This window comes from Petromyzon marinus, chromosome 34, assembly GCF_048934315.1.
Source record: "Petromyzon marinus isolate PM22_M1 ecotype Great Lakes invasive population chromosome 34, UKy_Petmar_22M1.pri1.0, whole genome shotgun sequence".
NCBI classification, from domain to species: domain Eukaryota; kingdom Metazoa; phylum Chordata; class Hyperoartia; order Petromyzontiformes; family Petromyzontidae; genus Petromyzon; species Petromyzon marinus.
This window is the reverse complement of record NC_133700.1, coordinates 8,707,763-8,723,586: the sequence shown is the minus strand read 5'-3', so window position 1 is coordinate 8,723,586 and position 15,824 is coordinate 8,707,763. Positions and strand designations below refer to the sequence as shown.

At 44.4% G+C, this 15,824-nt stretch overlaps 1 protein-coding gene across 4 annotated transcripts; it reads right to left on the bottom strand.

Moving 5' to 3' along the window:
- Positions 1–998: 998 nt before the first annotated feature.
- LOC116948672 (heterogeneous nuclear ribonucleoproteins A2/B1-like) lies at positions 999–12,805 on the bottom strand. 4 transcript variants are annotated; one of them, XM_032965591.2, is made up of 11 exons: positions 12,355–12,589; positions 10,312–10,419; positions 9,405–9,551; positions 8,709–8,916; positions 7,949–8,053; positions 7,342–7,431; positions 6,448–6,510; positions 6,088–6,198; positions 5,398–5,520; positions 4,670–4,756; positions 999–1,145 (listed from the first exon to the last, which is right to left on the bottom strand). In XM_032965591.2, exons 1-10 carry the CDS (start codon positions 12,370–12,372, stop codon positions 4,695–4,697), a joined length of 1,035 nt encoding a protein of 344 aa, XP_032821482.1. In that variant the 5' UTR covers positions 12,373–12,589; the 3' UTR covers positions 999–1,145; positions 4,670–4,694. The 4 variants fall into 4 exon arrangements, with proteins under 4 accessions (XP_032821482.1, XP_032821483.1, XP_032821481.1 ...); XM_032965592.2 differs by lacking the exons at positions 999–1,145; positions 12,355–12,589 and adding exons at positions 3,948–4,460; positions 12,687–12,805; XM_032965590.2 differs by lacking the exon at positions 999–1,145 and adding an exon at positions 3,948–4,460 and having other exon boundaries at positions 12,355–12,564.
- Positions 12,806–15,824: the final 3,019 nt, after the last annotated feature.

The following is a 15,824-nucleotide window of genomic DNA, read 5'->3' as shown; positions in this document are numbered from 1 at the left end:
TTCCTGGACGAGAGAAACAGCAAATGCGGGCCGATGTCCTGAATGCCCAACTACTATGAAGTTGATCTGCCCACGATCAGCTTAGCGTCTGTAAAATGCACCCGCCATTCTTCTACTGCAGGCATCAGCGTTCAGACAGCCACAACAGCCTGGTCCGAGCTGATGAAAGTTACGTCCAATGGAGGGGAAATGGGCGAGGTTCAGGACTGACTCATGCAGCTGATTTGGGTACATGGCCGGGGTCTGGGGAGGTCGGCTATGAACGTGCTTCTGTTCCTCAAAGCAGGAGGCCCACTCACCAGACAGGCCCACTCCCACAAACTACATCTCACGTCCAGAAATGGGGAGGCCTACCGCAGCCTCTGCTAGGTGTGGTGAGCTCGTGCGGCACTAACAGCCTACAATCATACATCACTTTTAGTTCCATGTAAAAAGCTGGGCTGGCTGGTAGTGGTCTCAAGCCAGTAGATTACTATGCATAGTTTTCTTGAAACAGGGCAGAGCATGTAGGCCATGCTCTGCTGGGCTGTTGTAGTCTTCAACAAATACACGTGTGCATTGTTCGCATCTCCTGTTGCTTCAGCTCCCCACTCCTAGCCCCGCTCTTCCCCTCCCCCCGACATTGTCTCTGCTTGCCCTTTAATCCCTCGAGTGAGCAGCACTACTCTCCCCCTACCCCACACCCCCCTCTCTGGCTCCTCCCCCCTCTATTGCCAAGATGGCCTCTTGTTACAGCAGCCCTTTTGCCCACTTCAGCAATCGTTTCTTCCTTGTGGCTGTCCCACCTGATGACGGCCACTTGTGTTGTGCCCGAAACGTCGCGATTTAGTCTATTTTATGTTATACCTACGTGCCTTTACCGAAAGAGCCTTGTTCGTTTTGTTTTCCTTTCTGATGCTCAGGGTCTTGACTAGATGCTCCGTACAATTTTACCCTTGGGCAGGGAGTGTCGGCTGAAGGATAGTTACGTTTTTGACTCGTACCTCCAGACAAACAAAAAGGTTTTTTTCTGTATCCTTTATTACAAAAATATTAGGAAAAACATTTCAGTTCATAAAATGTGCTTAAGCTATATATTAGGCATTGTGTCCCACAAGACCATATTTAACATTTAGATGGACGTGCCGAGTCTATTCACATCTTACCTGCGGAAGAAAAAACACAAGAAACACGGCCATTATGAAACAGCATGCGGTGCCACAGAGCACCTTGTTGCGTGTAAGCGATTCTAGCCCCAGTTACCTGAATGGAATAAATACCTGGTTCCAATTATAAGTGGATTCTGCAAGATTCAATCCGATCCTACAAAGAGAGCAATGTTTCAACACAAACAGCCAGGGCCAAAGACGTCTTCTGCACGATATTGCTTTAACAATGCACAGCCATTAGTCAATCTGCTGTTGGATGTAGGCTGCCATTCCGTCACCCAGTCTCATCCATCACCCATCTTCCCTTCCATAAAAGTATCCCTGCCCAAATCCATGTACGTTTCTTAATCTCTGAATTACATTCAGATTCACTTCTCATGAAATTCCAAGCATGCTTCCATGAATCTGTGCACCGTTAGCTTTTCTATTTTATGTGTCCACATTTATAAACCCACATCACAGTACCGATTAGAAACTTTATTCTATAGGCAGTGATGGTATGTTGCTTTTCATGAAATGAATTTAATCAAAATCACCATCACCGGCCTTTGGTCATTATGATCCCAAGGCACCTTCAATAATTTCTCTAAGAATACTTACTGTTATTTTCCAGGTGTCCCTCCATCGCATACGTTATTGTTCAGCGAGCTTGTAGTAATCGTTTCCATCATATCTTAAGCCGAAATATAAAGTCTTCAAGTTCTTCAACAATTTCCTGTAGCCAATTTCCATTGGTGGCTACCAACGCAGAAAGCCTGAGATGGTCAACTGATTAATCCTTGTCTTAGGACTGATTTCTCAAATGCAATGTCCAGAAATGTCGTTGCTGTGAATATCCTCAGTGAGTACATCTCCTTGCTTAACTCCTCTTCCAATTCGTAGTTATTTTTCTTCATGCAATTACAGTGGAGCCGAGACTGTCAACTCTAAGTATAAAATGTACTGCAGTACATTTATATACATCACTGTAGTTGCTCCGGTAAAAATAAATTTGTCCCTTTGTCAATCCACCGTTAGACGGAGGCCTTCTCACACCATCTGGAATGGTTTTGACCGTAATTCATTGCCGGTTTGGCTAAGGGGGTGCACGAATGGCATCGCCACTGTGTTGTGGCCGAGGATTCGAACTGCCGATTGCCGGCTTCATCAGTGCCAAATGCTCTACCAGTTGCTGAAGTATCATGTGAATAATTAAATATATGGGAATGTAAATACCTTCACAACACCCGGGTCACAAGTCGTTCAAGACACAATTGGACCATTTTTAATAAAGATTCAGCCAAATGAAGGCAACTAATTGAAAAGCCAAGTTGTGGTGTACGGCCACATTTTACTGTTGGGAAAGTCCAAGGGTGTGCTTTAAAACAAATACATGCAAGGGGATACATGCCAAGGAATTATGGTTAGCAGCCTGTTTGGCTGTACTGCCACCCACCTGTACCTTGCATCTGGCTGCTTTGAGTATACTCTAGGCTTGGACAGCATTTTCGGTGCTTCCCATCATGCAACACACCTTACATTTTCTACTTGGCATAGTGTCTCTGCCCACATGTTTTTTTGCGGAAGGGTATTTTGCAGCCAATGCATGAGGCAGCATATTAAAGCAAAGGTAGGCTCCTTCTCTTGTATGTGTACAGCCTTTTTCAAGCCACTGCTGGAAGGGGCCCCGAGGCACCATATACTTGCATGGCTCTACGAGCAGTGCTCTGATGCCACAAAAGGCTTTCACACTTCGCTGGCAGCAAATGCACCGGACAAGGCCTCAACTACTTTGGACACAGGCCCAAGTTGATGGCAGCCTCCCTTCAAACGACACCATCTCTATTCCATTAACCTTGAGCACTGGATTATGCCCTCCACATCCTGCAGCCAGTGATGGCCTTCTGGGCTCCATGCGTAGCTCTCCATTGCGCCGTGGTCGAGATGCATTTGGGCGTGCGTCTCTCTCCTCGCCCTCTAAGCAGCTAGCATAATCTTCTCATCCTAAAGGTGGAATCTTCAACTCGCTGAGTTTCTACTACTGTGTGGTAAATATGTTCAGTTGTTCATATTGCCAATCACCTCCATGACCTAATTTAGCCTGAAATAGATTACTTTTTATCTAAATCCATTAACCAGTGATTTGAATTTATACCAAATCCTCGCATGAAAGTAGGCCAAATAACCTCTAAAACCGTGGCGGCCTTTCGACCAGCAGTGGCATACGCAACTGTAGAGCTATACCTTTACCAAAATCATGGGTGTGCCAGGCAGGCTTATTTTAGCAGACAGAAAATTGTTTGGAATCACCTATAGAGCATTAATTAACTTGTGAAAGTACATATTTTTTTACTGTATGGGAGGCACATTTGCCATTTTTTTAAATATTAAAAGTATGAACGTGTTTTGAGATGTGCCGTGGTGAAATCTGTCCTCATGAAGCAATTCAAGGTAAAAAAAATACCTCAAGTATGTGTTGTGGCAGAGGCCAAATAATAAGAGCATTTTTATAACAATATGCTAAACATGTGTTCCCTCAACAGCGTTTATATTTAGCAAATGGGCATCATGGAAGTGTAGTGTCTGGTGTTATGGTCAACAAACCCATTTTATTCACAGTACCTTGCGAGAACTCATCTATTGCACATTCAGGGGTGCAATTGTTCATTAGGTTAGCCATTCACCAGAATAAAGGTGAGCAACCTATATCATGTTGCTTTGCACTACACAACTGCTGAAGCAGTTTAAGAAGAAAGTGTAATGCCTTCTGACTCCCACCTCCCATGTCCCCTAAATAAAGACCTCAATCTAACATTAAAGTATCTTAAATTGTCTTTTATTCGACACTACAATACAAACCAACATGTGCACAGGAGAGAAAAAAAAAGAACTACATTTTTTTCTGTTTCCAAACAACCGAATAAGTCACAGTTACAGTATCATATGCTAGACAAAAATACTACGCTTTCATACAAAAGATAAAAAGGTATTGAAGTTAACTAAAAACGGCCGTTCATCATCCAGCAAGCTCTGGAATGGTAGAACTTAAAACAAAGTTTTGCTTGTTGTTAACACAAGGAAAAAGCAAATAGATAACAGCCTTAACAACTATATTATTCATTTTCACCTATCGAAAAACAATTCCCAAAGGATGAATGCACTAACACTCTCGCGTCTACCGCAGGCGTCTGTGGGCTCCTCTGTTAAAAGCCTCTCACTGCCTCGACAAGGTAAGAAGGCTGCCGCCAACACGGGATGAGGAAGAGCATAACCTGCCGCTGTCCTGCCCCACCACCTGTCCCGTTCAGTTCCTCCTTTTTAATACATTGATGCCTGTCAAACACGAACAAGACGTCATTCCTTGTTAAAGACTCGTCTAGTGTACGTCAAAACGTCTCAATGCATTCTCAACGCACTCAATTCAAATTAAGTGGGGTGTGGTCTTAAAAGTGGCACATGCCGTGATCTGTTCTGTTTGTTTGAAATGCGGCAGATGTGTGCATGTGTGGCGTTTTAGAGTGCATGGGGTGGGGGTGCATTACCTTTGAGAAATCCTGCCCACAATGATCAGTATCTGCCACCACGAACTCCGTAGTTTCCGCCGCCGCCACCGCCAGAGTTATAGCCACCTGTTGGCAAGCATCGCCATTTGTAATGGATTCACGAGCAGTACGACGTGGCAGTTGCGATTGGAAGGATCCTTCACTAAAGATACCCACTGGCAAGCATCGCAATTAGCAAGGTTTTGCCAAGACACCGGATAGAAAACGTTATGCGACGACCCACTACCTGTTGGCTAACGCCGTGATTGTGAATTCGACAGCAAGGTATGTGCGCTACCCTAACACTTGGTCATTTAACGATGCATCGCATTGATCAAAAATAGATTCATACGCCCACCGATGCATGCAGTGAATTGAACTTAAGGATTTATATGATTGGCACAGGTGAAAAAAAGCAGAAACACAACCAAACAAGATGGTAAAAATAAAGGATTTCATTTTAAAATTGAATCGCTGACAGATGCAGAGTCACGATCCAATTCAATAAAAGCTATTGTAGTAAATGTAGCACAGTAGTTGGATGCCAAAATTACACAACCCAATTACATACACATAAGAGTTGAATTCAATTCTCACATGCACAATGACGCGTGTTCTGCGAGCGTAGGCCTTGATGGATCGATGCATCGTCACGTGTCTACATTCATGCCTGTCGCTTGTTCGTGCCACACGTGGCCTCTATTTTCAGCATAGTGGGGCTGCTTTACCTCCTCCGTAGGGGCCCCCACTCCTCTGGTTGAAGTTTCCGCCGCCCTTCATGGGACCGTAGCTCGACTGCTGTTGGTTGTAGTTGCCAAAGTCATTGTACTGGCCGCCGCCTCCATAATTGCCTGGGGTGAGGAATTGCAACGTTATCGTCAAACTAAGGTGAATTATGAAAAACCATTCATAATTGCGATTTAAAGTGTACACGCAGGAAATCTTTACGGGGGGAGTCTCAAGACTTTCAAGGAGGCAGTGGCGTAGCGTCGTTGGCATGGGCCCTGGAGCAAGGAATGAAATGGGGGGCCCCCCCCACCGCCGAAACTTCAGCCCCTTTTCACAACCTGGCATCTGAGCCCTTGCGCAGCTGCACCGTCTGCGCACTCGATAGCTACGCCACTGTCAAAGGAGGGTAACACTACTCGAGTTGCTGAGCCAATGCCTTTCGTGGGTTGTATTGCATGTGGGAACAAACTGGAGTGCCTGGAGGAAAACCCGCACATGCAAGAGAACAAGACTTCAGGGCTCCACATTGGTTGAGAAACACACGCAACCACAAGGCTGCACACTCTTTAGACGTACGTACCAAGAGATTAGCACTCAAGCCTTCCATGTCACTAAGCTACTACAAGCAACCTACCACCATATACCTGCAAGTAAAAGTTACAAGTGAGAAGGGACTGATGGACACTCACCGCCTCCATAACCACCACCGCCGCCGCCATAGCCACCCCCTCCTCCTCCCCCCCCTCCATTGTAGCCGCCACCATGATTCCCATAGCCTCCGCCGCCGCCACCAAAGTTCCCTGTGCAAGCACGAGAAAGGGTTAGGCACGTAAAGCATCGTTTCAATGAGAATTAATTGTCACGCCCATGTCACTTGCGTCTTAATTGTGCACGTGTACAGATTACGCTAAGTACATATGCTAACATTACTGTCATATAATTTGCTAATACCCCAATGGGCTTTTGATTATAAACAAATTGGATTGAATGAAAGAGACCGTGCCCCCCTCCAGGACTTCTGACACAATGTGTAAAATAAGCAAACTCACCATTGCCATAGCCATTGTAGCCATCATTTCCATAGCCACCACCCCTGCCACCACCGTAGCCACCTGAAACCACACACAATGTGATATTTGTTTTAACTGCACATTCAACAAGTTACAAAATGCATACTTGCAGATATGCAACCTTGGAATACTTCTAAGGAGGGCACCACGTATTGACGGTGCGGTTACTCTGATAATACGTACTCTTTCCGGGTCTGCTCGGCAGCTGCGATTTAAGCGGCATAGAATCAAGCAAATTCAGTTGTTGAACAGGAAACTGATGTCTCAACATAAATAACATTACTCAATTGGGATTAGTCATAGCAATCATTGCCCTCCCTCCACACCCCATCTAGCAGATGAGGACAGCTACCACTGGGGGTGCCGTTTCAAAATGTTTTAGATGCGATTTAAGTCCCATATACTGCAGCATGGAAAGCAGGGTTTCCCAAAATCCAGCAATTGAAACCCACCGCGCGATGCACTTCCGCGTTTACCAATTTATTCCCCGTTAAAATACAAATTAGCTCATTCCACGCTGCACAATGCTGCACGATGATTATTAAACACGTCCCACGTGCCGCATTAAACGTCGCGTCGAACACGTGTACACACATGCATACCGAGATTTCAATCTGATATCGGCTCCCATTAACGCACAATTGTTTAGTGCATCACGTGGGACGTTAATCATCGTGCACGTGCAGCGTGTAATAATTTTGTATTTGATTAGGGAGTAAAATGGTAAATGCAAAAAGACGTAGCGTGGTGGGTCACGAGGACTGGAGTTTGGGATACCCTGGTATAAAGTGATGAGACACCCTTGCATAAAAGGGTTGCTATCAAACATTATTTCCATTGCATTTGTAATGGTGCTTGAACCGATCAACTCACCTCCACCTCCATAGTTTCCACCGCCGCCACGGCCAAAGTTTCCACCGCCGCCGCCACCACCACCACCCCCCCGTCCAAACCCACCACGGCCTGTAAACATTGGCACAAATGAGTCGCAGATATCGCAACCCCTCCCACCACTAACGCAATTGTCACTTATTGTATTATTATGCTTAGGTAGCCAGGAAACCATCACCAAGTCTCAGACTTTTTCAGGAAGGGCCTGCCAAGTTTTGCAAGTAGGGGGCGATATTTGTCACTGCGTGTAATCCCAATTGAGTACAGTACAGGTATTTGGCCAATAACAGCTACATTGTTTTTTTAAATATGGAAGGAAACCAATGCAGAACAGAGGCATAACATACAAACTCGACAGAACGGCAAAGAAGTCAAGAATCAAACCCAGGCCCTTCTTACTGCGTAGCACTAGTGTCGCCATTGCACCACCCTGCCACTCACTGATGTGCATGTACAATAAACTATTTAGGTTAAGGGTGGCCCAGATAAAACAAAACGTTAATTATAAACACTTGATTTCAGCTTTACAAAAATGCATTGCAGATGTGACAAAGTGGTGTTCATGTCCCCTGCATTTGGGTTTGCTCACCTCCACCACCACCTCTCTGATTCATCTGCATGGTCTCCATTTCATGGCGAGAGAGTGCTTTTCTGACTTCCAACTTGTGGCAGTTGATGGTGTGGAACTTTTGAACTGTTGGATGGATACAAAAACAATATAAGGGGGTCAACGTACGTATGCAGTACAGTTATTTAAAATAGAAAACATGAATTGAGTTTTTGCCCTGTTAGACTTTCAGTTCTATAAAGGACATTATGATACATTTAGCCACCCTACAACTGCAACCTACAGTTCAGAAGATAATTGTCTTGTGCGCTTTCATGCACATAACCAGACAAGTCAACTTTGTACTGCAGCCCCCAAGGCTCTTAGTGGCCTGCCATTGAGACGACCCTGCCCCACGAGCGTTCCTACTTTACAAATTGCGCGAAATTTGGTTTTGCGCATTTCTTTTAAGAACGCATATGCGAAACATTACGCTTAGAATCAGGAAACGTTCCCCAATTCATCAGCAACATACATGCAAAACACGGCGTAATGTGGTGACTTGTAGTCGGAGATTCCTGTACCATCCTTTAAATTTATCCTGAATTTACATAGGCTTTCACAAGCAATGTTAAGGTTTTTGGGTTAGATGGCGTAAACATTTATATTTACGTAATCCAACCCCAATAAGCCTCTCATGAACTTATCCTGCATTATTACCGGCTATCCCCTCCTATCGGCCTGTCCTGCCACCCCCCACAATTCTCTGGTGGACTTACGGTACCTCTCCCCGCAAACTTACAGACTATCTGGTCGACAGGGTCGTAGTCGTCGAAAGTGACGAAGGCGAAGCCCCTCTTCTTGCCCGTCTGCTTGTCGGTGACCATGTCAACGCTTTCCACACGCCCGAACTTCGAGAAGTAGTCGCGAAGGTGCGATTCATCGGTGTTGTCCTTGATTCCACCCACAAACAGCTTCTTCACTGTCACTTGGATGCCCGGTCGTGAATCCTGATGAACATAGCCACAGACCAAAGGCCAATGATCATTCCCCACCCACCTTTCAGAGTTTTCCCAAAACATTAGAGTTGAGATATTTTTATAAGCTAAATTCATTTATAAAATCATCCAAGTTAATCACCTATTAAAACCAACTACCTCCATCTTCAATAATGTTGTATAACAGAAACATGTTACGCATTTCATTGCACTTAAGATGGTTTATGACCAACGTCAGATATTGTATCCTTTCAGTTTTATCCCAATTGTGCTATTGCCGTCATGTTCCAAAATAATCTATTGGGGTAAAAATTTAACACCATGGTGTGAATGAGCAACACAAGCACTGAAGATGTGTGGTCCCAAGGCAGTACCGGTAACAGAGGACAAGCTGTTTATTTAACAATAGTGCTGTAAATGAGCCAACAGCAGCTGGAAATACTAACATTTTGCTTATTCAAAACGTGCGTTCTCCCTCCCCTCCCGCCCAGGATACTCACGTCTCGCGGCACGGCCCTCTTGGCCTCGACGACGCGCCCATCCACCGTGTGGGGCCGCGCCTGCATGGCCGAGTTCACCTCCTCCATCACCGAGTAGGTGATGAAGCCGAAGCCGCGCGAACGCTTCGAGCTGGGGTCCTTCATCACCTGGTAGTGGGTGGGGGGATGCACATCAAGGAGTCTGCCACACAGTGGTTCTCCAGCAATGTATGTACGTATGCAGAACTTTCGCACCGTACATAGCTAACCGTGCTAATCTGTGTGGGGATGGACAAGGTGTGGGAGAAGATAGACAAAAATGCACGGTGACCAGCCTACAACCACCACACGGCTATGACTTTAACACGTTAATTTTTGGGTGGGATTCCCTAACATCCTCTTATATGGACGTAGCGATCGGGCATGGCCCACAGAGGATGCCCAGGGTAAATGTGGGCTTGACATCAAGGAAGATTGCACCAAATGGGGTGGGTCAGGCTATAAGCTAGGGAGAATTAAAAGTTTGCCACGATTTGGGTGAAGCCCCACCTAATAAAATTGGCTTTTAATGAAGTTTGGTAAAATGTTAATTCGTATATTATGTGATTTGAAGACTCTGGATTTGCAGAGTCAGATCATTATGCAAGTCACCATAAGATGACATTTAGAATCCACTAGGTAATGTAAACATTATTTGGGTGTATGCAATTATCATGTTACTTAAGCATAAATGCTAGTGGTTAACGATTTCCCTAAATAATGCAACCACCTTTAACTTAACCCAAGTGATAAACAAAACTAAGCAAATTTGCTTTAGTTAAATGCACTTGGCTGCAAATGTGGTCATGGTCATAAGCCGCACTGAAATCAGTGCTGTGCTTTGCAGTTTGCAGCGTTCACACTTGCACAACATATACGTTGTACGTACCACACAGTCCACAATGGTGCCCCATTGCTCGTAGTATTCTCTTAAGCTTTCTTCAGTGGTTTCAAAGCTCAGCCCGCCGATAAACAGCTTCCGCATTTGCTCCGGCTCCTGTGATACAATGTAAAGATGGTTGAGAGAAAACAGTTAATGCTATTTGCATGGAAATGGTGTAGTTTTGGCATGCCACTTCCGTTAAACAAATGTATTGAGCAAAGACGATCCAACACTTGATTTCACCCCGTGTCAAAAGAGACATGGGGACAAATGCTTTTCATTCTTGACATTTTTTTAGCTTTATCACACCAAGTACATTCCATCTCGTCGAATACGGCACGGGTACTATTTTGTAATTAATACTGCCAAGCTTCCACAATAGGTATGATTAACAATCTCAGCACCACGGGATTATGGTATTTTTGCAGGAAAGCTAGTGCTTACCATAATAAAGACAAAAACGCACTCTGAACTTGCCTTAAACCATAATTCAAACATTAAACCACAACTCAAACGAATGTGGTTAGATTTGATACAATTTGTGGTTTCCCATTACCTAAAAACGTAAGGTGCAACCACAAACATTTATTCCTGCTCTAAAACCTCAATAGTAAAAAAAGAGCAGTTCAGGAGGCCCAAGACCTATGTGGACCACGCGTAAAACACGTGTCGTCTCCCATAATGTTCAGCCCCTTTGTAAATCTCCTACTGGATGAAGACCCCCACCCCCTCACTCCGTGTCGCTGACAAGGGTTGTTTGACCATACTTCGCAGCGAAAAAGAGCTGGATCGTGGAGTACTGATTTGATCACATGTCTGTTCACCTACGATTACCCAAATTCCAAACTATCACACGCACTATACGAATATACACTGATGGACGACGCTATTACCACCTCTGTAAAAATTGAATTTATACGAATTAATGTGCTTTAAGGTATCACCACGGCTGTGCCGCTTCATTCAAAAACAGCCCACGTGTTGTATTTAAGTCACCAACAAAGCTTAATCAGAAAGTAAAAAACGTGGATATGTGCTCGGCTATTGATAAGGCTTAAAAAGGCAGTTGTGGAAATTCCACAATTGTATGGACGGGGCGAGCCGTTACATAACGTCACTAAATATTATCACACACCCACCTTGTGCATGCGGTTTTGCAAGACAAATCACAGATTATTTCAGGAAGCACTTATATTGGCCACATTACATTGAATGAATACCAGTTAAACCATGTAATTGTGTTATGTAGGCAATACTCTACAATTAAAAAAGCGTTTCAATTATGTCAAATATTTAATTCAATTAAACATCAGGCTTGTAAAAGGAATCACACTTTCTGAATTGTATCTATTACAACTCGGCTCACGGTTAAATAAATACAAATCAACCCCTTGATTGGTATAAGTCGGGCCACGATTCGATTACTTTATATTTTTTCATATCAATGCAACTCCCAAAGCATCCGCGCGGCTTCAATGACCCAACCATGAAAAAACACGCAACTGTAATCTCTTAATGCAACCACACAATTCGACTGTTCCCAGTTCGATATTTCCACGCACGGCAGGGTTTTAACAAAGCATAAATTAGACGTTCACAGCCTACGATTCTCAAACTGTTAGGTTGGGCCACAGCTACTTCCTTCCTGCCCTTAAAAATGCCTGGCGCAGTTTGAATAGATGGGTCGAATTGATACTATTGGTTGCGAAAATGGGTTGTTATTTTTTTTACTTACCGCCGGCCGTAAGCCGAAATAACAATCGCCACGTTAAACGCTTGTAAAACCACGTACACACCATTTGCTTGGCCGTGTTGGGCGTATGGGTTCTTTTTTATTTTAGACCAAAGTATCCAGATCATTTGTAACCTTAACCCATTGAGAAAAAAATTCGGACATTCAACACACATATATAATACAAAGCTTAATAATAACCTATACTCCGTAATCGATTAATCGCCATGTGCTCACCTAAGATGGGCGTCACGGCCTTCCGCAGTACACCACCGCGCGCGGCCATTTTAAACCTCGCCGCCTTACAAACAACTCACCCGCGCTAATTTCTCCATAACAGTGGTCCGTTTATTACACCGACGCGCAGAGCAGACACATTTTTGTTGTTTTAAAATCCATCGGTTAAAAAATGTGGAACCCCAACCCACCGCAATTAAAACGAGCGAGGTTGCCGCTGGGCACAATGGCCGGCCGCTTTTAAGCCATCAACGGGACACAACCTTGCAGCCTGCGAACCCGTTTTAGAATCCGCGATCATCCGGCCGTATCGGCGCACGCATCGCGACGAATCGACCGTGTTACGATGGCTTAAGGTGTACTCGGCGACACCCGCGCGTTATTTTGCGTCCTCACAGACACAAAAACTCACCACCATCTTCGGTGATTGAAGGGAAGAGCGGCGAGCGAAGCGGGCGGACCGGCGGTAGAACTTTCAAGAAGGCGCGGTCACGTGATGGGCGCAGTCGTCACGGATATAATGACATGCTAATGAGGTACGTTATTCTCTATTTTTTTTTATTAGCGCAGTCATAAATTACAGTGAATGTGTTTTCACAAAGCTGTGACCTAATAAATTGTAAGTTACTGATGCTGTTGTAATTTTGTTTTGTTTTAAAATAATTTTATCCCATACACGTCGCCCCGCCCAGGCACTTGCCCGCCCGTCCGCCCCGCCCCCTCAACCACCCCCGGCTCTCTTTGTTCAGTCCACGCTTGCACGCGCGCGCCTCCATTTGTCACTCCACTGCTGGACGAAGCGGTATAAACTCAAATAAAAATTAAACTCATACCTGTCAACCCCTTATCAGTGCCCGACCTCATCACAGACCAATTCAGACCTCCGTGCCCCTTATAAATCTCAACGTTCATCAAACAAGGTCTCTTGTCGAATTGGGGGCAATATATTCGTGGTTCTTTCGGTAAAGTCACGTAGAAGGGAAATCATAAAATAATAAATACAATTAAACGATACTTTTTTTTTGCCCGTACCGAAAGGTGGTTTTCACGCCTGATGATGATTGCTTGTGTTGCAATCGAAACGTGCGAATTTTATTTTTTTATTATTTCCCTTCTACGTGACTACCGAAATAACCAAGAATATGAATCCCTGCAGCCACGAAAGCTTTAAATGTGTGTACTATATTGAACTTCTTTCGCACCCTACTTAGCCAAACCGTGCTCATACCTGTCAACCCATAAGGTTTTACCCGCATTCGTGTACAGGGAAATTGAGTTTTCAGCTACAATACGGCGTTACAGCCGTTTCGATACGGGCAATAAAAATGTATTGTCTATTTATTTGTGTTTCTCCTTTGTGATGGGACTTTGTTGGATGAACGTTGAGATTTATAAGGGGCACGGGGTGACCAATAAGGTCTAAATTGGTCTGTAATAAGGTAAGGGCACTGATAAGGGGTTGGCAGGTATGAATACACACAAAACTATTAGGTAATTTAAAAAAAACAAGATTCCTTTTTGTGTTTTGTCCTTTGTGATGGGACTTTGTTGGATGAACGTTGAGATTTATAAGGGGCACGGGGTGACCGATAAGGTTTAAATTGGTCTGTAATAAGGTAAGGGCACTGATAAGGGGTTGGCAGGTATGAATATACACACAAAACTATTAGGTAATTAAAAAAACAAGATTCTTTTTTGTGTTTCTCCTTTGTGATGGGACTTTGTAGGATGAACGTTGAGATGTATAAAGACACTGGGTGATCAATAAGGTCTTAATTGATCTGTAATAAGCTAGGGCACTGATAAGGGGTTGACTGACTTGCGTGCTAATCGGATGTGCGTGGTAAGGAAATTCGTTTTCAATTTAGGTGTAAAAGTTCCACAGCTTCAGTGACTTCCTAATATCGGAAGGTGGAGCGTTCCAGACGGCCGTAGAAGTGCATCCATACAGTATTCCTGTAATTTAAATACTCAATGTTATCACCGAATCCCAGTTACTGTAGACAAATCATTAAACGGAATCGTAAGTTATTCCACAAGTCACATGACCTTCACGGTGTGTTTTTATCATCAAGGAGGAAGATACAGGGAACAACGTAGGGTATGTAATCTAAGCAGGCTCTTTTAAAGGTATTTTTGTCTTGGGGTACATGGGGTACTTTATAAATGTAAATTATTTATTACTGCTCCAACGTGAAACAGCAATACATTTGGCACATTGAATCACACGACATGTATTAATTAGTTATGTCGGGTGGAGGAGGGTTTACAATGCATTTATACACCACCTCACCGAAATAAATCATGCATCATAATGTGGCCGTGAAAGGATACGTTTAGAGTTCGTATAGCTTTGCTGTTCCTCCTCAGTTGAAGGAGCGCAAACTTAAGGTGGTTTACGGTAAGGTCCATAGTTTGGGTTGCATGCACACAGTCGAGCCACTTTGGCTTGTCTTTCGGTAAAGTCACGTAGGTCGAAAAATAACAGATCACGACATTTCGATCGCAACACAAGCAATCGTCATCAGGTGGGACAACCACAGCAAGAAAAACTGCTGAAGTAGGCGAGAGATCTGCCGTGGCACGAGGTTATATAGTAGGCCTCGGTAGTAGGGGGGGAAGAGAGAAGGGGGAGCAGGGCAGCACAGAGAGAGAAAGAAAGACAGAGTCGGAAATAACAGCTGACATGGGCAGGTAGGATGGAGACATCACAGTCAGATAAGACTTTTCCTGGTTAATAACGTCCTTCCAATGATTGCTCAGTTTGTATCCATCTTCTCGGTTGAAATTGTGTCCGTGATTATATATCTGGATGGCTTCATGAACAAATCTCTGATAATAGCCGGTGGGTTTGCAGAGTACCTTCGTCTTGGAAAAATCAATTTCGTGTGAGCCCACTGCGTTAAAACAATGATCAGCAACGGCAGAGCTATTGGTCCTACCATGTTTCAGATCTGCCTTGTGTTCGCGAACGCGGTACGAAACATGTCGTTTCATTTCCCCAATGTAACTGCTGCCACAGCCACAACTCAGTTTGTAGACACCCGGGTATTGCATATCAGGAATAACATTCTTTACAGATGGGATCAAATTTCGATTTAAAGCTTTCGTGACTGCAGGGATTCATCTTCTTGGTTCTTTCGGTAAGACAGCTTTGCGGATTGTACGGTCAGATTATCTGTTCATCCTGAGGGCTTGGTGTACGTGCTCCAGCTCACTGGCTAGGTGATGCTGGTCGGAGATGCAACGGGCCCTATGGTGTAGTGTTTTGATAAGATAATTCTTCTGGGTTGGATGGTGGTGGGAGTCAGGCTTTAGACAGGCATCCGTGTGGGTGGCTTTCCTGTAGACAAGAGTGTCCCAACGAGCCATCAGGTCTCTTCTCAATCAAAACATCCAGGAATGGTAGCTTGCCATCCTTTTCCACTTCCATGGTGAATTTGATAGATGGTGTATGGAATTGATGTGGTTGAGAAATTGTTTCAGTGCTGGCAGGCCATGTGGCCAGATGACGAAGGTGTCATCTACGTATCTCGTCCACAAGGAAGGA